The sequence below is a fragment of the Diadema setosum genome, chromosome 1 (assembly GCF_964275005.1).
Source record: "Diadema setosum chromosome 1, eeDiaSeto1, whole genome shotgun sequence".
In the NCBI taxonomy this organism is placed as follows: domain Eukaryota; kingdom Metazoa; phylum Echinodermata; class Echinoidea; order Diadematoida; family Diadematidae; genus Diadema; species Diadema setosum.
In genome coordinates this window covers 17,788,412-17,812,045 of record NC_092685.1, presented here as the reverse complement: position 1 = coordinate 17,812,045, position 23,634 = coordinate 17,788,412, and the positions used below count along the sequence as shown (strand labels likewise).

Genomic DNA, 23,634 nt, shown 5'->3' with positions numbered 1-23,634 from the left:
ACAAATAAAAAGCCCACAGTTCCTCCAATAAAATACTCCTTGCTTTTAATTTCTGAGCTAATAGTATTTACTGTGGCAGAAGAGCTTCAGGAAACGTAATACCGGTATACACTGTAGTCCTACTGTACAAATGTACATGTACACAATGAATTGACATGTTTGTGACAAATTGATTGATAGGCTATGGCAAATAACCTTGTAATGTCCTTCACTTTAACTTCTACTGCAATGGAGCAGGGAGGTGGGAAGAGACTGTCTCTTCCCATCTCTCTGAATGGAGCATTGCTGTATGTCACATTGATACAAGCTAAAACAGCACAAATTTCGTGCATGGCCTCCAGACTTTTTGGGCCCCTGGAAATTAAGGTCCTGGCAAATGTAAAGAAGAATGATACCATGATATTAGTGTTCTGCATCGATACTGCCAGGGAATGATTAAATGGCAAAAACAAGTGTACAAGGTCCTATTTGATCATTGCGTGGGCGATTATGCCCACACAACATACAAATATATGATAAAGTGCAGTAATAAATTTACATGAATGAAGGATGCACGTGGCAGATGGGATAAAAGATTCATAATTAAAATAATGCTAATAGATGTGTAGCATATAAGGCCAACCTACAACAAAAGACTGCTACCACAAAGTAATCAACCAGTTGAAATATATGGTAATCATTGTCATAATAATTCTCAGAGTCAATCATTTAACTTTGGAAGAAATCTAATTCTATACATCAAAATAATGATAAGGTGAATACAGATATGAATTACTGTATACGTCGAATATTTCGTGAGGTTTTTATTTTCGATTTCCATGAATTTCGTGAATCGGGTGCTTTTCGCAAATATAAAAAATGTGAAAATATCAACTCTGATTCCAACATGAATGTGACATGCGTACTTATCTCCGTTCAGTACTATGCTCCACAATCGCAAATTTAACCACTCGCGAAATTGTTGAGAAGTCTCAATTCATAAAAAAATTAGACTTGCTAAATATATTACATTATATAGAGTACATCATTGTACCCACATATGACACTACTTGTATGTCCAGTGAATTGCTTGTAGTCAAATATTTGTGACATCAATGTTGGGATTTTGAATCATAATTTTCTCTAATTCTTTCTATTCCTTTTATCTGAACAACACATCCATACTTCATGACAAACACTCACAAGCAAAATTTCTGCTTAATATCATTTCAACACGATCTGAAGGTATCTCTAGCCGAATTTACACCTACCAACAGCGCGATTTTTTAAATCGCGATATTTTGGTTCCACCGTTTACACTTGCGCAAAAGCATGCGAAGTTTGAGCTTCACGAAACATTGCGATTTTTTGGTCGGTAGTGTGCATGTGTAATTACCTCTCTTCAACACGGTAGACGAGTGGAAGCGCGGGCTATTCGCATTCACTGCAGTGCAGTCTATTTTGCTCACAGCTAGCTGGTTAGAACGTTGAGCCAGGGCTTTTTATCAGTCCGATGCACACATAAATTTGTGTTTGTCGAGAGTGCAAACTTACAGTAAAACTATATAGCTTGCTATATTAGATCACATACGTAGCAAGTGTGTAAAACTTCAGCTTATTTTGTGTAGTATGGGAAAGTTGATGAAAGTAGCATTCAGTAGGATCATGAAATTTCGCCGATATGACGAAAGTGAGAAGTGGGCTCGTTTTTTAGGACTGGTATTTCATCAGGCGACAGCAAGAACTCACCATTGTTTTACCGACACCTGTTACCTACTCCTGTATTCCACAAAGTCAACGTATACCGAGAGCAGTATGGGCACTCCCAAAATCAATGCATATCTGGGAGAACATCATTTTGTTAAGTCGTTATGAGGTGATGATACCTGGTTGGAGAACTTCAGGTTTGTTACTAGTTTTCATAATACAATATAGTTTCATCAGGGAGGTGAGAAACCATGAGCCATGGATCGGCCGTTTACCTGTACAGCATGTAACCTGTACTCTGGCCAGCGGCCGACGTACTCTCTACTTGTTCCAAAGAGGGATCGGGAGCACGCATAAACTCCCGGTGCAACCCGATACTGAAAGTCACGTGATGAAAAATCGCGATATTTCTCCAGCTTGGGTTTACACTCGCTAAACTTCGCCTCAAACATCGCGATGTTTCAAAAAATTGCACTCCAGCTGGCGATTTTTCTGGCGATGTTTCGAGGGCGTATGGTTGTAGTTGCTTAGCAACTTGCACCCAAATGTCGCGATTTTAGAAAAATCACGACTTTTCCAAGCAAGTGTAAATGGGCCTATTCTTGCTTTTCATGGGGTATTGCCTTGTTTTCACTGCATGTTTTTCCTAATAAGACCACAGAATCAAAATTTGCGGTTGCTGAATTCTTTCATGTTATAAGAGCTGTGACATGGTGCAGAGTTTTGCAGTTTTTCGTTTCACATTACGAACATTGATGTAAAATAATAAACAGTGCTCAGCAAAATGCCACAAACACACCCACATACAGAAACACTACAGAAACTGCTGCTCATTGCACAACACTCACACACACACACACACACACACACACACAGTGCATTCCTTGACCATCACTATACCATTTGTGGATGCACAACGGTTCATTCCGTAATCTAGTCATGCAGCAACCCACTGCAGGAATATTACTTATGAATTGACACTCATTACTGGAGAGCCCATGTACTGTATGTCTTGAATTATTCATATCAAACTTCACCACCATTACAAGGAGAGGGTATGGTAAAATTTTGATGCTAATACACAGTAATTGCATGAAACTGACAAAAGGAAAGGAGAAAGAGGGGGATATAAAATTGATAGCATGTATCTGCAGACCACAGAGTACAGGAAATAATCTGGAAGTTATCATGAGGGAAGGATGGATAACAGGTGTGGATAAAGTGCATCTCAACTCCCATGACACCACCATAATTTCATCCACACAGGTCACCCAGCTCAACAGGGAAAGTCGTCCTTGCTGTGTATATCATGTACAAGAGATTAATCTTCATAGTTCCGCACTGCCGTACACCATCCACAATTTAAAGTTTTGGTTTCCTCCTATGGCCGGTCTGTCCGAATGATAGGATTAATCTATATCGTATCACAAGTCTGAATACATAATGCCTGTGTAGTACACCAAGCAGTTACACATCTCACCATACAAACTTTGTGCATGTAACAATGAATCGTTTTCAGAGAGCACGCTATTAGAATCTTACCAAGTACATGGGTACTGTAAAAACCAGAAATCTTCGCGTGCATTTTAAATTCGCTAATTTCCTGACAGCCAAGATTCATGAAATCAAAATGCACGCGAAGGTTCTTGTCTACACCATCACGCATTACATGCCAGTGGGAATTCACAAAAATTTTGAGCCACAAAAAGAGGCCACTGGCTGCAATTCACACAAATTTCATACCGTGAAAATATCTTGCTTCACAGCACTACACTACCGACGTTGGTCCTCAATTGTTTTTTAACCTTTTCACACTAACTAACCTTTCCTGCACACTCATGACAAATTTTGTATGACATGACTATGAAACACACACTTGCCCTTCAATTCCCCCCCCCCTCCCTTTTTTTTTTTTCATCAGTAGCCATGGCAGCTTTCCAGTTCCTTTAAATCAAGTTTACACAAGCACAAATACGTGTACATTTGAAAAAAAGGTCTTGCCACAACATGCTAAATCTTTTTACCAGAGCATGATGAAACATGAGAGATGTCTAATGGGTGACATAGGCTGTGGAGGGTCCACTTCTTTACAGAACAGAGAGAGGGAGTACATGGAGACAAAGACCTCTGACAGACAATCAATGCTCCTTCAAAACTACTTTATGGGGGGTTTTTCCATGAGAGAGAGCATTGGGCACACATCCATGACATTTGAGAGTCCTCTGTCTAGACGGCTAACTCAATTTCGGACGTAAGTAATGGAATTCAGCCAAAGTTAATGGAATGGTAAACAACATCCAAGGGAGGGCTTGCTGGGAGCAAGTGGTGATCTGCACTATGGCCTCATTAACCTTGATTTCTGGACAGGACTTTCATCCTCTTTAATTGACCGCCACAAAAACAAAAACTATGGTGTCCAAAGGTCATTGTAGCATCATATGGCTATCACTAGTGCTTTCTACAAGTCGCTTAACTTTGCAGGGAGCTGCCCTTAGAATATAGGCAAGGTTCCCCATAAGTGAAGATACTTGATACCTCCATAGTGTAACAGAGAAAAAAAAAAGTAACAATGATGAGAGCTGCTGTGATACATTGTACTACTACTCATACTAAGACAAAAGCAAACAAGAAAACAAAGAACTGGTATTATGATTATAATTCTGAAAACAATGAAGAATGATGAACGATGAGAGATATTTGAGGAAGGACTTGTACAGATTGAGACAATAATGCTGGTAAAAATGATATTGAAAAGAATAAAGGCATTTACTTTGATCGTATCCACCTAATCAGAGTCAAGAGTTTGTCTAGACTTGTTAGAGAGTTAGGAGATTATCTGACCAGATGTTAACTAACTCTGCTGAAATATTCAGGGTAAAATGTTAAGTTTACTGTATTAGGAACAGTTGAACAATCTACACATATGAATTTGAAATGGAGTAGTATACTAAATTCTTCACGTTAGTGTTGGAATGTGCTCCACTAATTACACTACCCTTCTCTTCTCTGTGAGATATAACCTGAAATCCAAGCTAGTTTTCCTCAAGTGACTGTAAAGAAGATGTTTTCCATTCCATCTCAGCAAGAAGCCTTCATGATCTCAGTGGCAGTGATATAGGTATACCGCTGACAGATTGTTTGTCCTACCGTGAAAACCTATCACGGTTTGGGAAGTATGAACGTGTAAGAGACACAGGGAGAAAAACCAGCTGTGTCTACTCTCGGACCGAAAGTAGCACATCTCGGCGGTAGTTACACTCTTTGCCTAACTGTGATTTTTTTTCCTCCTCTATATAAAATAGAGTGCCATGTATCCAGGATTTTTATCACCACAGAACAGGGACGGTGTTTTCCTCTGGTTAAATTTGCATTCATCTAAATAAAGTTGTTCATTGCCAAAGTTATGAAATCAACATGAGTGGCGATACTTCATTTCATACCTGTTATATGTTCTACAAACATACAAGTGCTTCTGAAGTTAAAGTGATAACTGATCACCTGTCAGATATTATCCGCTTTGCTATTTGCATTATCCATTCTCTATGACCTAATACTCTTCTTCGTTTGCTTTCATTTTCCTTTACTCAAAAGAGATCGTGTGTACACATATTATCTTCATGCTATATGCTCTTTGCAGAACTGAATCTGCTTATAATTTAAAATCTTCTTAAATGCAATACACCAATCAAATAATGACAATGATTTCAATGTTTTATAGTTTTCAAGAAAGAAATTTTCATAACAGACAAAGAATTGTTCAAGCAAAAGTTTGTATGTGTGTATGAATGTGTGTCTGTGTCTGTGTGTGCATGTGGCTTTCATTGTGCAGTGAATTCCTTTCACTCCATACAGGGACAAAGGACTCCATGCAATCGAAATTTCATCATCAAGTCTTCATGGAATCAGCAGAGCTATGAATAATGTATGTCTTTGACTCTGACAATATTGTATGCTTACGGCAGGACTGTGCCCGTTCCAATGTACTCGAGCCTCAAACAAACCCAGCCGCTCAGTTGTTGTTGTTTTGGGGGTATATTCTAAGCATGCCATCAGTGAATGAGCTTGGGGTATTCAAGACATACACGTTAGCACATGTTCAAGCAATGCTGTCTTTTACAACACATCTCGCTCTCTGAGCATTATAAATAGAAATTTTCTCAAAATGACCTTCCTCGCTGCGTGGGCATTGGGTAATACTCGTTTTGTGCCAATAACAAATATATCTACGACGCATGAAGAGAGGAGGCATTATATGATGGAGTAGAATTCAAGGTTGCTCTTCCCTCCAAGGATGATGGTGAGACTGCATCTCTTTCTCTCTCCCTCCATCCTGTCCTCCCTCCTCCCCAGCTCAATTTGATTCCATTTACAGAAGAGGCAATTTGTTGGGAGGCTTTCTGCAATCTGCTGTTAAAAACTACATCGCGACAACATGTATGAAATGTTCCCCTTCGCCTCTCCAGATGGGAGACAAACATTCTGGCTGCTGTTCGAGAACTTTTTCTTTTTTTCCTTCATTGGATTTCTTCTCAATGCCATCTGTAAGAGGGCTGAGCCAGCATTAAGACGCCAAGCAAAATGAATGCACAATATCAATTTATCTTGGGGAGAAAACTGCAGTAATAAACATCCAGGTACATGATAACACACAGCCATGTAAGTGCAACATGGAATATATTTGGCAGCTTTTATTCAGTCACAAGGGGTAATGTTCAACTTAACTACAGTGTGATTATTCTAGTCTGAAAGATAACTTCAAATTAATGAATGTTTTACCATTAAATAAAATAGGATTCTAGCAACTCAGTCCTTAAATATATCATATTGATTTTACTTCAATGTTTCTCCTTATCTTAACACATGAAAACATAACTCTTCTAAATCCTCTTAAAACTATATCTATTTTTTTTTTAAGTTTATCTGCACAAACTTCTCTCTTATTCTTTCTACTGATCTTATTCAAAAGCAATTCTAATGACGACATTTTATGTAAGCATGATGTTATAACTTGAAGGAAATAAACTATAGCAAAGATGTCAACTTAATGCTGAAACCCCTCCACAACTGTCTGCCTTTATAATGCATTATTTGGGGGCCCCATCATGGATGTAGGTATTGCATCTCCTCCAAGCAGAGGGTGTGGAGCTGTGTGCTAGGGATGCAACTCTTTATGCTACCCCTCACAAAAAGAACAGCAGCTTGCCTACTCTATTCACGACAGGCCTCCCATGGTCAGAAATGCGACAGTGACAATGCATTTCCCATTCCGGCCCTGCCATTACAGGAAGCTGCTGGTGACAACACATAAGGTCATGACTTTTAAGTTGTTGTTCTGGTAAGTATTCAGGTCACTGCATATGTCAGTCAAAATAAAGGATCGCTCTTTCACAGCAAGACTGCCGTGCAAGGCATTATGCATGCTATGCAAAAGGCTTGAGCTGTACATGTACAAAGTGATGCGTGGAACAAGGTCATATCTGCAGTAGATGTTAAACAACTGAATGATTATCACATCAAGCGGTTCTTTACAAAACATGTTTTCAACAACTTACGGCCACCACAGCCAAGTAATTGTCATGTCCACAAATCGTGCAAACATCATGCCATTGCTTGTAAAACCAATAAATGACCTAAATGTAATTAGACACCTGTATTACTACATTGTACATTTGTATATTAGCGCTAAGGCAACAGCCAGCAGAATTCATCACAAGTGGCTCTTACATAAAAAGGGTAAAATCTTTGCCATCCATATTGTGGTGACAAATATGTTTTTTTCTTTTCTTTTTTTTTCACATTTAGTGTAGCTCACAAGGAGAAAATAAAGTGTACATCGCGCAGTAACAGACCCAGCAGACAGCATAATGGAAAGATAACATGAGAAACGACACACACGCTATTATCACTCAATTACACTAAGAGAGAGACAGGAACAGACCTGTACAAAGGTGAGGGAAATTATTGCCGACTCAAAACAAATTAATAAAGCATCCACCAGTACAGGGTTTACTTAAATTGAACAAAAAAGTTTTAACCAACACTTATTCTTCCTACAAATGGAAAAGAACACATGTACACAGCAAATTCATTACTTGCAATTACACATCACTCCGCCTAATATTTGGCTGAGGGAGTCAATAATCTTTCATCCTCTCCTCTTGCCTATCAAACTCGATCTCATTCACTTTCCTTACTGTTTAATTCCATGCTGTGTGATCTAGCAGTGAAATCTATTCCATAGGGGGCCCCGACAGTCACTCATTCATGCTTACTATGTCGATAGCTCATATGAGTACATGCTTGTCAATAGCCGGCTGTTTGCCTCCCTGCTGTGTCAAGACCAGCCACAGCAATGATGCATATTGTCGAGAAAGCAGCTAACATGATTCATCTGTCCTTGAATATATTTCGAAAGCTCATCAATTATTAATTACACCTGCTGATCGTGTGCGGCCGTGTCCATGGTGACGCGGTGATTGCCACTTGGGGGATACAGGGGCCAAACTCCCGCCGAAATGAGTTTTCGCGCCTTCCTGACCCGAAGCTCAATGTACATCTTCGTGTCTTGAACCGTCGCAAGATCACACATTAAAACTCTCTCGAAACAATGTACCCCGTCACGTACATGTACATTCCAGAAACTGCCCCAGCTACCATACAAATATTTTATTGTTTCAGGTTGTTTTGTTTTGTTTTGTTTTGTTTTGTTTTGTTTTTTGGTGGGGGAACTTGTGAGAGGGCGTAAATCATGCTCTCAAACAAGCAACGGTCTTATCACCCAGTAAATTGGTATTTGGTCGTATCTCACACAAGGCAGTGTTTTACAAGCATGGCGTCCACAAGATTTATGCCGCTGTAGGCTGAAATAGGCTCCAATGACTCACAGGCAATCTAAGCACAACCTGGATGTAGCCATTAAATGATTGCTCATATTTCTGAGTATTGCAAAATGCACTGCCGCCCACCGAACTACTAATACTGACAATAATGTATTGCAAAGTCTTTCTTGACGGGAAAGCAGCATAAAACCTAGAAATAACCACTATGAAATGCAGAATTCTTACAAGGGCTTATGGCCTATATGTATTGGCATTTTTTATAAAGAGAAAAATACGATTAATATGAGGTTTTTAAAAACCTCATCAGTCATCATTGCAGAATTTCATACACATTGCTCCATATTGATAAACATTTCCTCATTTTGTTCACTTGGTCACTTCATGGTGGAGTGGGCTTGAAGTTTGACCTAAATATTTACAGATCTGCCCACAGTCTCATCAAAGTTTATACCCCAGAGGTTTTGACTTCAAAAAAATTAACTGTGGCATTTGAAAACATCTTTCTTCTTTTAGAAATTACACAACACAGCACAGTGCATATTAGGCATCCCATTTTTATAACAGAATAAATTAAGCTCTCTGTCACACAAGTGTTTCCTTCCTCTTACTTCAAAAATTATTTTTCCTGCAAAACATTCAGAAATTGTGTGCTCAAGTAGACCTTTATTTTCATATGGGATCTTTTAATTCTCCATATCGCATATAGCCGATATACAGCGATATCAGCTATCGATATCAACATCCGGGTATTTTTGCAGGGAAGCTCACTTCCGGTAACAGCTTTGAAACGTTATACCCTCAATGAAAGTGCGAAGTTCCATCGTTCTTTTTCTGAACTGTTCACACATTCATCATGGATGAATTTCAGGGAATGACAGTGCCACAACTGAGAGAATTTTTGAACAGTCGCGGTGTTCCAAATGCTGTGAAACGATGACAAGAACTCGAGACACTCGCCAGGAAAGGCAACGAAGCCGTCGTATAAAAGCAAGAAAGCATCGATCGCCAACTAGCGCACCAGCATCGGAAGTACCCTTCCCAGCACATCCGGGTACTTTACAGGGAATTTTTGCTATCGATAACTGATATCGCTGGATATCGGCTATATGCGATATGGAGAATTGTAATATACATTGTACATAATCATTTTTAGCATTCTTTCTCTTTGCTAATGTTATAGGAACACCAACTCTTACACAGCTTTTTTCTTCATCATAATTTGCAAAAGAAAAAAGGCAATTTGATACATACTTAGTGATATTTTGACATTACATGATAGTGTCGACACACAGAACTATGAGTTGGACAAAGTTCATTCACATTCATGCCTGTACACCATGGTTATGAAAATGAGCCTTACATTCATGTAACACTGGTATTAGTGGTAAAACAAACATCCCCCAAAATGCAAACCATGGCACTGTACAACATAATGAAAAAGGGAAAATATGACATTTAATTTTGATTTATCTGTGACCAAGGAAATCACTAAAACCAAAAAGAAGTCATGCATGCAAATGATTGTTTCCTGACGTGCGTTCAGACCATGTGCACATCGCATTCAGGATGTTGACCAAAACCATTCAACACTTTTGCAACAATGTTTCACATGGGCATTATTCATCAGCAAACAAGCAGTCTACATAAATGCTGAGAAATGTTCTGTCAACAGCTGCAATTTGTCCACATCAATACCCCTGAGCTAACTGTTGATTGTTATTTTTTTCTAACTCTGCTTTCATCTAAAATCCACAGTGTAATCATCATCCATTCATCTGTAAATTTCTATTAACGGACAAGTTCACCTTCATAAACATAAGGAGTGAGAGAATGCAGCAATATTAGTAGAACACATCAGTGAAAGTTTGAGGAAAATTGGACAATCGATGCAAAAGGTATGAATTTTTAAACTTTTTGTGTTGGAACCACTGGATGAGGAGACTACTACAGCTTGTGAGTCATATGCGTACAACAGTATAAAGAAAATGTAAAGAAAATTCAACATATTTTCACTTTTTTCGCATAATAAAAGAGCACTTGACTTGCCTCTTTCTAAAGGCAGGGGGAATAATATTACCCATAGCATATGTCGGTAACGAGTCAAGGGAATATGTACTTTTTTCAAAGATGAAATTTTGTGAAATTCTCTTTATATTTTCCTTATATTGTTGTACGCATGTGACATCTAAAGTTATTCATACACTGCAGTAGTCTTCTCATCCAGCGGTTAAAGCACAAAAACTTCAAAAATTCATAACTTTTGAACGGATTGTCCGATTTTCCTCAAACTTTCAATGATGTGTTCTACTAATATTGATACATTCTCTCAATCCTTGTTTATGAAGGTGAACTTGTCCTTTAAAGGTAATTTAACAAGCGTACCGCAACCCTGTTCTTTGAACAACTGAAAACTAATTTAAAGGACAAGTTCACCTTCATTAACATAAGGATTGAGAGAATGTAGCAATATTAGTAGAACGCATCATTGAAAGTTTGAGGAAAATCGGACAATCCGTTCAAAAGTTATGAATTTTTGAAGTTTTTGTGCAGTCACCGCTGGATGAGAAGACTACTGCAGTGTATGACATCACATGCGTACAACAATATAAGGAAAATATAAAGAGAATTTCACAAAATTTCATCTTTGAAAAAGTACACATTCCCTTGACTCGTTACTGACATATGTTATGGGTAATATTATTTCCATTGCCTTTAGAAAGAGGCAAGTCAAGTGCTCTTTTATTATGCAAAAAAAGTGAAAATATGTTGAATTTTCTTTACATTTCCTTTATACTGTTGTACTCATATGACATCACAAGCCTTAGTAGTCTCCTTATCCAGCGGTTCCCACACAAAAATTTTAAAAATTCATAACTTTTGCATCGATTGTCCAATTTTCCTCAAACTTTCACTGATGTGTTCTACTAATATTGCTGCATTCTCTCAATCCTTATGTTAATGAAGGTGAACTTGTCCTTTAAGTGAATATTTTTGTCTTTCTTTTCATTACCTTGAAGCATGACTGCAGAAAATGCTACAAAGAACAGATAAACTGAGACTAGAATGACTTTGGAAAACATTGTTAATTTTTATTAAAGATGACCAGTATACCACACAATTTAAAGATGAATGAAACTGCCAAAACTTATAGGAGGCACTACAATTTTGATCAGATTCTTTTATTCCAAACTCTCAAATTACGTAATTCTCCTCATGCATTTTGATATCACATGTACTTTCCTTTCCTAATTTCAAACCCTGACACAAGTCGCCATTGTTAATGTTGTTAGAGTAAATCAGCTACACTTCCACAATAGAACATGTCAAGGATACAATCTTCACAGTATAAAGATATGCACAAAAGCAGGCACCCTCTCACTGTAGTCCTGATTTTAATTGCTTTTAAGTCCCAGTTTTTAATTTGATAACATCGCAATGGATGTTACATTGAAATGTAACTTAATTTGATGTGAATCTCTTAACATTGGATTATCCCTGCACTCATTTCATGCTCATATGAATCAAACACCAATTCAATTAATTAGACCTTGACTTTCCCAAGGAGATGGAAGGGGCCGTCTATAATTCAATGTACTTTGTTGGGCTTTATGTACTTTCATTCTCCAGACCTGAGAAAACTGAAACACTGAGCTTGAATGCGACACATGCTATTGTGATTGTTTACAAGGATATCGAGGGGGGGGGGGGATAGGGCTTGGAGCTTGAGAAGAAGGTCTTACTTCTTAAAAATTCATTGTCACTTGATGCATTAACCAAATTACCACTGCACAGGTTTCTGCTCTAAATGTATTTTCCTCTTTCGTCTCTTCCATTCCAAAGGAATATCAATTGCTGCGATAAAATAAAAATACACTCAGAATATGATTGGTCTTCTACCTGCATTCCACTAAATGTGAGCATGATTGTGTGTGTGTGTGTGTGTGTGTGTGTGTGTGTGTGTGTGTTTGTGTGTGTGTGTTTGTGTGTGTGTGTGTTGTGTGCCTGTGTCTCTGCAACAACTAAACATGAAAAACAATCTGCTGAAATGTCAGTTCTACCTACACATTACATTATATTATGAACATCACAAACATTCCAGCAGATGAAAATCATTTTAGACATAATCCAGGCATGACGTGTTTTACTAACTATAATCATCTCCCCTTGTACAAGGGTTACAATCTTCCAATTCAGAGAATTCTCATTCTGTCAGTTCCAAAGTGCAGTTTACGGTGGTTAATTAGATTTACGTCACTTTGGGTGAGACAATTAGCGAAACCTGATCAAAGAAACCCATCTTGCGACATCTCATCAGAGGCAGACTGCCTCGTTCACGGAATTCATCATCTTATCTTCTGCGGGATGACTCACAAGCATGAGAACCACCTTGAGGAGAAGCCACACCCTACCAAAGTGAGATGCATCAGCCTGCTTCTCGAAATGATGCCTTCCCCTCGAAATGATGCCTTCCCCATTTCACCCACCAAGATGGGGTTTATTGCATAGAGGTCCTCCGAGCAAGCGAGGGGGGCCCCTACCTTGCCAATGCTCTCAGACCACGCCGAACGCATTATAAGCCACCTCCTGGCAACGGGAGGAGAATGGCGGTGTGCTACAGAGAGAGATAGGCATTCTCCTCAGATGGCCAAGTTGTAGGTTACGACGCACGCTCGGGCTTCTCAAGTTAATGCGGGCACTGTAAATTCATGCACTCGTGATGGAGTAGCTTGTTTACGCACACACCATCCTGCGTGAATACCACTGCAGCTTGCCCCCACTGGGGTGATGCGTAAGATGCCGGCTCATTCAGAGTATTGCCTAAGCTAACGGCAGAAAACACAAAGCATGAGTAAGAAAAAGACTCTTTGGTCTGACTAACAGTCTTCATGATGCAATGTAGAGAGAAAAAACATGACCAAGCATCCAAGATGTGGGTCACACTTGTGGGTCACTCATTTTAAAGATACAGCTCACAATAAGTATACAAAATACATAATGTACATGTAGGTCACTTCCAAAGTGGCAAGCAGGCTACAAAGGTGAATACGACCTCTGGATAACCCTCCTGCATATTGATATCATAATAAACTTTATGTCACAAAGAGCTTTTCTGTGTAATATCCATCTACATACACAACTGGTACATCACTATAAATACAGTTTCATGTGTTCCATTTCATTAAAAAATATCAATGCAGCATAATTCACATGATTCAGCTAGCCTGCACAACACAGTTTTACTTTGGAAAAAGAAATATGACTTCTTTTGTAATAAGTATAATTTGGTTAAGTTGAGATAATTCATGTCAAGTTGCTTCAAAAATATACTTTGTACATCATATTTTTTACAAAATGAAAATGTATGATTTTTTTTTTTTTTTTTTTTTTTTTTTTTAACGGCTGCTCAGCCACATCTACCAATTCCTTTCCACCTCTCCTTCTAGAGCCAAACTATGGCATTACTGGGAGCAACTGATATTTCTCATCCAATAGGCCATCTACCCATACATATATGAAACAAACACCTCGCCTAGCAGTCTTGGATTTAGCTTTTCTTTCATCTGTGGATTATCTTTCCAAGTTTGGCTAAAACCTATCAATGCAATACCAAGAGAAAATTAAAATGTGAGAAAGTCACACACAGGGCAGGGGGAGTATCCAATAAAGAGTGATTGCTGTCTGTTGGGTAAGGTAAAACTCTGCAGACAGACTGACAACCAGACAGATTCCATTACTGTACAAGCTGACATTATTTTTGTGAGGGTTAAATTTTTGCGCACTTCACAAATCACTGTTGGGCTGCGAATTTATCAGTACATGAAACCATCACCACACGCTACAGTATCAGTGCACTCATGATTGCCTTGGAGTCAAAATTGTGAAAATATCTGTATGCGAAAATAACAGCTTTTACAGTAAGAGAAGGACCACTGGACAGACAACCCAAATATGATGATTTATAAAATGGGTTCAAGAATGTACAATTGTAGCCAATTGGAAGCGCTGAAATGAGTCACGTGTGCTTGTATTAATTTCTCACTAACATGCACGGCCTGACGTCACAATGTTTGCACTAGCAGTGCGCACTCAATCAGTTGTTACAAGTGCGTCGCGCGCTACTATATGCGCTGTCAATCCTGTATACAACTTCTAGTTCGGGCTGCCGGCCGGCCTTTCTTGTGTGCATAACATGTGTGGCGTATGTATACTCTTATACGTACAGTACTTATATGTGCGGGATTTCCGAGTGCGACGTGCGTAAATGTTTGGGATGAACATCTTCGGACATCTTGATCCACAAAGGTACGTGAAAAATGCTGTTAGTTTTCGACCCATTTTATAAAACAAATGATGCACAGGATATCTCGGGTATTTACAATCTCGGGTATTTACAATGTAGTGCAACATGCACTCGGCTTCGCCTCGTGCATGTTTCACAATTGTAAATACCCTCGAGTGCGCTACATCTCCACTAACGCACTCTATCCTGTGCATCATACCCGTATATTATAATTGATTGTATCTTTTGATAAAACGGGGCCCTGATCAGAATTCTACCATAAATGTTATTTCGAGGATATCATGACAATGTGACCAGAACGATTTGTTTCAAATGCTATATGATCATCTATTCTGATCAATGCTCTCTGCCCCCCCCCCCCCCTTATCTCCTCCTTCCTTCTTATCCCTACATCTATTCCCAGCTACAATTGTATCTACCCTTTGAAAAGGACACTCTTTACAACGATTGCGTGGCAGAGATGAAAGGCGGGTAGTCCAGCGCACCTGACACCCCAGGGATCAGCCAATAATCGCAGACTCTCCATATCCTCTCTACCTCACTAGAAGGCACTGCTTCTGCTCTATACTTTTTATGTCGCTCATGGTACCACATGCTTAATAGGATGTGTTTAGTTGTGATACATCTAGTCATTAATAAGGTGATTCAATGACTTGATTCCTTTATTTTGATGATCTAAGTTTTCAATCAATTTTTATGTTTTTATCTATCTCCTTCATTTACATGTACTTTTATAAGATCAGAGACAAAAGCTGAATGACCAAGACCAATAGTACTTCAAACAGCAAAAAAATAAGTCAATAGCATTTCAACACAAAATCTATTTTGCAAGATGCTGGTCAGCTGTAGGCCTATACAGTATTATTGACTGGTTTTACTGCAAGCTACAATGTACGCTCGCTCAATCTTACAAATGATCCTATGTTTTGCCACTGCGGCCTATTCAAGATCAACATGGGGGGGGGGGAGCTGAACCTCCTCACGAGCTGCTGACTTGGTCTTAATCATGCCTGGAATACTCTGTCTTCAAAGTTTAATCAATGAGCCATGGGTCATGAGCTCTAGTATAAGCAGACAGATTATTCCAAATGAAATTATATGTGCAAACTGGCAAGCAACCTGAACTGCTCTCATGGAGGGGATCGATATATGTGATTAATTAGATTGCCATGTTGCACGGAGAAGCCATCTGAAAACCCACCCCACTTTGGCTGCCTGTGGGCTGTTTGGAATGGGATACGACGGGCTCCACAGGTTGCCTACATTGCTTTCCTTGGAGTTGACGTTTCAAGGATATTCTAAATTACCTGAGTATTGATTACCTTAAATGCTTTATCTAAACTTTCCATCATATTTCTCTATAGACAAATCTATAATTGATAGCTTGCAGCAAAGCTTTGTAGAGTGAAGCACTTCATAACATTTATGCCCCTTCCAATCATTCCCTCTTATTTTGTACACCCTTAAAGCAAACACTAAGAATAGAGAATGGTCTTTATTACCACAGTGGAAAATATTTATAATGTCAATTTAATGGAATGATATCAACACTGATAAAGCTAAAAGCAGTTGTTTAAAAAGTATGCACTTTAAATATAGACATTGTGCTCAGTTTCAATCTACATTCTTCATCCTTCCACAAACCAACCATCAGACTTTGCAGGTATCATTCAGTTCATCAGCTTGCATTAAACGCTGGTGTACTCCCCTAGTCAACCTGGAGGATAGCTGCCAATCCACCTGCACTTCCATCAAAGAAAACCTCATCTGTATCTGTATATCATTGTGAGGATCTCGCGTAGAAATGAGCCGAATGAGTATCGTGCTTCAGTTGTGCAGAGAAGTGTGGATAAGAAGAGATCGGGAACCTGGGTGCACATTTGTTGATCACTTATAAGTTTTAGGGCAATAATTTGCACAAGTGTGCTATTACATGTATACCACGCCTCAGACTTGTGAGCAGATGCTACTGTACGAGCTGAAATTTTCGCGTATAGATATTTTCGCGAATTGCTACTTGGAGGACATTTTCACGTGTTGTTAATTTCGCGGTTGCGAGGGTCTTGCGCATGTTTGTTTTCGCACATTGTTATTTTCGCGTGTTGTTATTTTCGCGGTTCAAAGGTGATTCGCGAAATTCGCGAAAATAAAACCACCGTGAAAATTTCAGCTCGTACAGTATCTGGAACTAGGAAACTAGAAAATCATACGACAGATTTCAGCAAACTATCTTCATTCACAGTGCATATGATAACGATTAAATGTTATTCCTACTACCCTGTAGTTCGTAAAGTCAACACTGGTTAATAATTGTATAATGGACCAAAATAATGATTTTTTTATTCTTTTTAAATATCCACAAACTTATGGATGAGTTGAAAGTTGATGACATCATCACTTAATCTAAGTTTTTCCAAAAGTGTTTTTTTTTAAATATCATATTATCAAACATCATGAAATTTTGCTTGGTTACCAAGAATAATGTCTCCCAACATATCTTACAATAATATACCTTAGTCTTTTTTTTTAATGAAATACTAATCCCTTATCACTCAAGAATAAGCCCTCCTTCAGTACCCAGAATAACACTTGGAATCATTTCAGGGTCCGAATTCATACAAAATCTTTAGTATTGTTTCTCCCTTGATCATAAAGAAGTTTCCAGTTTTATCATTCTTAGGAAAGGAGAGGTAATAATAATAATAATAATAATAATAATAATAATAACAATAATAATAATACATTACATTTGTAACACGCTTAAAACAATGTTTCTAAGCACAAAAGGAAAAGATGAAAGGAAAAAGAAAAAGGAGAGATAACAGACAAGTCAAAATACAAGTAAGAATAACATGACATGAAAATCAGTGTGTACCAGTAAATAAACACCGTATACAATAATTGGGTTACACTCAGCACATTAACGTACATGTAGGAAAGGTATAAGCTGTATACCTACATGTTTGTACCTTTACAACATACCAGCTTACAAAAGGAATCTAATTTTTTGATAGGGTGGCAAAATGGAAACTCAAACTTTATGACACTGAGTCATTATTTTTTTCTTTAAACATCAAAATATTAAAGATACAGAAGACATAACAGAATACAAAATAACTTGAACCAGGTATCAGAATTCTGTTTCATTTTTCTCAGTGTTTTACTCTACTCTATTTAGTTGAAGATGAGCACTCATTTTACTTTATGCTGTCAGGAGGAAGGCATTCCTCTAATTTTTGTATGACAGCACTTACAAGAATTTGTTAATAAGATGGGTTTTATTTGTTTCTAAAGATGATCTGATCGATTAGGGTGGGTAGATGGTGTATGGGTTCCATGAATTAAGTGTTGTGTCATGTCTTCCCTTCTACATATGTGTGAAATGTTGTGTTGACAGGAAAGGACACAAGTTTTTTCAACTTTGCCATTACTCGGGTCCTTTATCAGTCCACTAGACCAATATGGTTACAGGTTTATGGTATTCATTAAAATGAAAAGTTTGATCAAAACTGGATCCTGTTTTGTAGTACCGGTACTGTAACTGAGTGTAGGTAACTGGTTCAATCCACAATCTGCATACAATATGATAGCTCTCCTTCTAAACACTGTTCCCCTTGCTATAAAGTTTTGAGTCACCATCTTTGCATGACAGGCACACATCTTCTTTCACATTAAATAGGTAGTAAACATGGCAGATTACGTACTAATAGACACCACAGATTTTTTACAGAAAATGTATATATTTGGCTGTTACATGTATAAAACTCTTATTTACTAGGCCAAGCAAAAAAGAAAATAGCTTCCTGTACTCGTGTGTGACAGTACATTGTACATGCATATCATCATGAGCCAGGTTTTACCCACACAGCAGCTAGCACTGTGAAGTCATTCAGAAATGTGTTCAAGAAAGTGTCAAAATTAACTTTTACCTTACTTTGGAAACTCAGATGCAAGTACTTTAGGTTGTGAAATGTTTAGTGTTAGTTTTATGCATGTTTAAAAATAATTGTACAAAGCAGTGAAAAAAAATTACGCTAGCACCTTGCACTGCGCATTGGGTGCAGATTAAAAATAGTTAATCACAACAAATAGCGAAGACGTCCCGCATTATCCCTCTCAGAAAATCTGGACAAGAAACTACTTTCTTTTTTAACTTGTCCTTAGATACCGTACTTCTTTTTCGTCTCTAAGAACCATCTCAAGATAAGTACTGTAGGCCCTAGGCCCTCAACATGGGTTCGAATGAATCAACCCATGGCCATTTATGCACTATGGACATGGTTAGGTTGTTTGTTTGTTTTTTTTTTTTTTAAACCAACTTTCTTCGACTCTCTTTGGATAGGATATGAGATCTTCAAATAGATTTGATCTGTATACATTTATTGTATAAGAGAAAAATTACACAACATAAATTTAGAATTTCATTTGTCTTTCTTTTTTGGCAACATAATTAATAACCAACATATTGTGTACTGTAAAACATGATATATTCGCGGCACGAAATTTTCACGAATTGGAGCCGACGGCCTTTATCGTGGTATGAAATTTTCACGAATTGCCACTGGCATTCAATGCATATAGTGTAAACAAGAAATTTCGCGTGCATTTTAATTTCGCGAATCTTAGCGCTCGCATAATTAAAATGCACACGAACATTCCTCATTTTACAGTATTTCACTACTTTCTGGCCTGAAAATGTTTCAATTTGATATTCCATCCAAATTGTACTGTACATCAGAACATTGAATTTCAATGCTATGCTAAAGCTCCCTAAGATGTTCTGATGGGGACACACCCCCACATTCCCCCCTCCCTACCCAAAAAAAAAACCAAACAAGCAAAACAAAACAAACAAAACAAATCCAGCATACAGCCATGTTCCTCAAAGACCCTACCCCTCTCAATTGCTTAACTCCTTCAGAAAGGTCCACTATTTCTAATTTCACTCCCCCAATCCATCCCCCTCCTCCTCCCCCAATCCTAGTTAAGGGCCCGAAACTATGCTGCATCCAGCTCCAGTCAACCTGCTGGAATCAGTGCAGTGGCTCGTGCTGTATCTATGTGACAGTCTGTCACTGTTACGAACACACATCCACACGACATCTAACACTTGTCTTTACCTTCCTTCAGATAATCAAGCAACATTGTTTATGCAAAATTAGAATCGTCGATAATCATAGAATACAGCAAACACAGACGTTTGCTGGTCACTTACTTGCAATTTTTCATCATCTCCTCCTGTGTCAGTATTTTGACGGGTGCTAAAGGCTCCGTGTTGAGGTTGTAGTTACGGAAGCATACCGCTAGCTTGTCATCGAAATTATTTACCAGATCTTCGATGGATGACGATCGCATTTCGTTGAAATTATCCGGACTTATTTCCTCCTTTGGTGACAAGACCGGCAATGCCTCTCCATTGGAATTTATGACATCTGCTGAACTACGGAAATCTATGAATTCTGGCCATTCGTCACTGGCATCGCCGTTTTCTTCGAACACAGCTAGTGGGGCTGCCATTTTGGTTCGAATGATTCACAACTTGCAGCCGCCGCACATTCTCTAGTGCAAGTACGTGGTTGATGTGTGAACTCTGGCCGGTGGGCGCTGGCGCAGGTCACAGTGTAGTCCCGCTGGATTGGTATGTAAATACGGGCAAACTTGACGTACACTAGTCTGCGACGTGGTATAATTTGTACACGATACACCGGCGCGCCTACACATACCCTGTATGTATTCAACGTGCAGGGCTATCTTCCTTTTCATTGGAAGTGCTCCATCTATCGGTAACTAACCGTAAACGGTATGAGGAATAAGTCAGAAGGCATCGAGATCATAAAATCTTACAAAACTATTTTCGCATCATTTGATGTGTGTTCTCACAATTATTACACACAACTGCCGGCTATTTCCGTCTACTAGTAACTACAGGGGCGGATCCAGGTATTCCGTAAAGGGGAGACACCTTTGCAAAATTGAAATTAACCATAACCATAACCCCACAGTTTTCCTTTTATTTCTTTTGTTTTAACCAAAAATAAAGAGGGGGCGCGCGCCCGGTGCGCCCCCTCTGTGATCCACCACTGAACTGGCAGAGGTGTAAGAAGTGTCCTCATCATGTCAGCTTTAATTTTGGATTCGTTCGGAGGAATCTATCTCGACAATTTATTCATCCATTTTCTCATTCATTCATTTATTTGCTGTCTTGTTCATACTCCTTGTCTGTACTTATATTTGTATAGCCATACTGTTTTCCCTATCCATCATCTACAAGGAAATCCACTAGACATAAGTTAAGTCAGGAAAAGATAAGTGAGTCTTGAGGGAAAAAAGGATATGATGTGCCACACCATATCGTGCACGGAAAACGATTGAGAGAGAAATGTATTGTTTAGAAACAGCAACACAAACATGAGAAAAAAATATACTGGAGAAGGGAAATGGCTCGAAAGGGATTCAGTCGGGATTACATAAAGTAATATCACATTAAGCACGCACGCATAATGAATACTATTTGTCCACATATTTATATGGCTATTATTTACTCGTCTAATTCTAAATTTCATTTTTTTTTTTTGATGAGGCGTTTCTTCTACACCACATAAGATAGAAGAATGTAGACCTATACCAAAGATGAATGCAATAATTATTGTTCCCTCGCATCAGTTCTGTTACATCCTAAAATGACTGCGATAGCGATAGATAAGCGTATAGATTTAGCTTTTATCATCCATTTTGCATATCTTGTATCGTTGTCATTACTGTTAAGTTCAATCTTTTGCAAGTAAATTTGATTTGATTTGGTTTGAATAATTCGTAAAATACATGAATACATTTGTACCATTACATTACATCCACAAATATGTAAATAGTTGTATATGATCTCCATGGAATATGACTCATATTATTTTGAGTGGGGCGCCATAAGCTATTCAAAGCTCCACTGGGATGTCCAGTAGTATACTACATTTCATTTCATTTTTCATTCCATTCATTAGATTTCCGCATAAATCAATCAGATGTTGTGTTTACAACATCTGTCAATGACAATGTATAAAGTGACCACACGTAAATTATAAGTTATAAGTTCAGTATATACAAAGAAACATTTATCTCGTACATGCAAAATCTTTACAGAAATATTATACAAAAAGTGTGTTATGCACGTTCAGTAGGTTTCACGGATAGGAATTATAGTCAAAGGAGAGAGAAAGGAAGAGCAATTCGGAGGATAATAGAGGATAGGATATCTCTACATCATGATAGATCAAAAGGTTTACGAATGTGATAATTCTGGTAATATATGGAAAGACTTGTTACTATGTCTTTACGTGAAGTATATAAGCATACCAGCATAACAATATTGCTTTACTGAGGTCAGTTAAAGAGTTAGAAATCTTATTATAAAATTTATTCAATAAGAGCTACATCTGTTGAGTTGCGTTTCCTAAAACTGAGACTATTAGGAGATGTTTTTGCATTAAAAAGGACAATCTGTTATATATGGTTCTTTCACAAACTTTTGACGTGCTATGAAAGAATTGAATGGGACGGTAATTGCTTACAGGGGAGGCATCTTCATTCTTAATTGTATATGGTTGTAATTTCAGCAAGTTTCATTTCACTTTAAGTAATTCCATTTCTTCATTATAAATCACCGTTGTGAGTAAGCAGGGAAACAACATTCAAACTACTTTGTTTGAAAGATTATGTCATCGTGACTCATCGAATCACTAAATTTAAGACAAATGCAATTATGAAACGTAAATGCAAATTCAAAGTTCACGAGTAAATACAGATTATGGATTTCTTTTATGGTTGCCATGCTTTCAAGCTTTCTTCATGTCAAGCAATGCAACCCCGTCAAACATTAATAAGAAAACATTGAAAACAAAATTCATATTTATACTCATAGATTTAAAAAAACAACAACAAAGTTACGATATTATCACGATGTCAAGATGTACCCTATACCCTCATATCTTGAAAATGTACCTCATCTTGAAAATGTATTTTGTTTGTAAAAGCTGTGTTCATGAAAAAAAAAACTGCAAAAACTTTTAAATAGAATTAAATGAAGTGAATTTTCAATACAGAAGAGGTATATCTGTACATCATCCGGCGAAAATATTAACAACATGTTTCTCAGAAAAAAAAAAAGAAGAAAACATCAAATGCCCATCATTTTTCTTTTTTTTGGGGGGGGGGGGAGGGGCAAAATGTTTGATGTATTATGATTGATGACTGCTACGTCAGATGCAACACATTCTCACATTTCTTTTGACAGAACAGGACTTACCATACATTTCCAGTTCAGCAAGAAAACAGTAACAATAGCAACCAACAAATAAATAAACAAATTAATGAACAGCGAAAAGTACAAAATTAAATCCCAAAACACAACACCAACAAACTGAATCAAACGATGCGGAACCAAGATATGTATTGACAATGTTTTGTGTTGCAAAGCGATATCCCTCCATTGTGGGATCATCTTGAGTCCTAAATTTGTTTGTTTGTAATTGTATTGTTCATCTATGAAAGGAAAAAATGTTGCTATACAGTGCAATTACGCAAGATATCAGACGATGTTCAGTACATGATGACACCCCCCCCCCCCATAAGGACAATCATGCAGACATACATACAGACGCATACGCTTATAGTAAACCATATCTGATAATAATATACAAACAAAAACACCTCTCCACACACATGCATAGACACCCCTTCTTGCATGCACGCACGCACACACACACACACACACACACACACACACACACACACATACAGGGAGGTGATCTGCTAAAC

At 38.0% G+C, this 23,634-nt stretch overlaps 1 protein-coding gene across 1 annotated transcript in view; it reads right to left on the bottom strand.

The window, feature by feature from the left end:
• Positions 1-20,395, bottom strand: part of LOC140234526 (fasciculation and elongation protein zeta-2-like) — an 87,519-nt gene extending 67,124 nt beyond the window's left edge. The window contains exon 1 of the mRNA XM_072314571.1: positions 20,042-20,395. Within this exon, the coding sequence (XP_072170672.1) occupies positions 20,042-20,343 (302 nt within the window). The 5' untranslated portion in view covers positions 20,344-20,395. The remainder of the gene's footprint in view (positions 1-20,041) is intronic.
• Between the last annotated feature and the right edge of the window lie 3,239 nt (positions 20,396-23,634).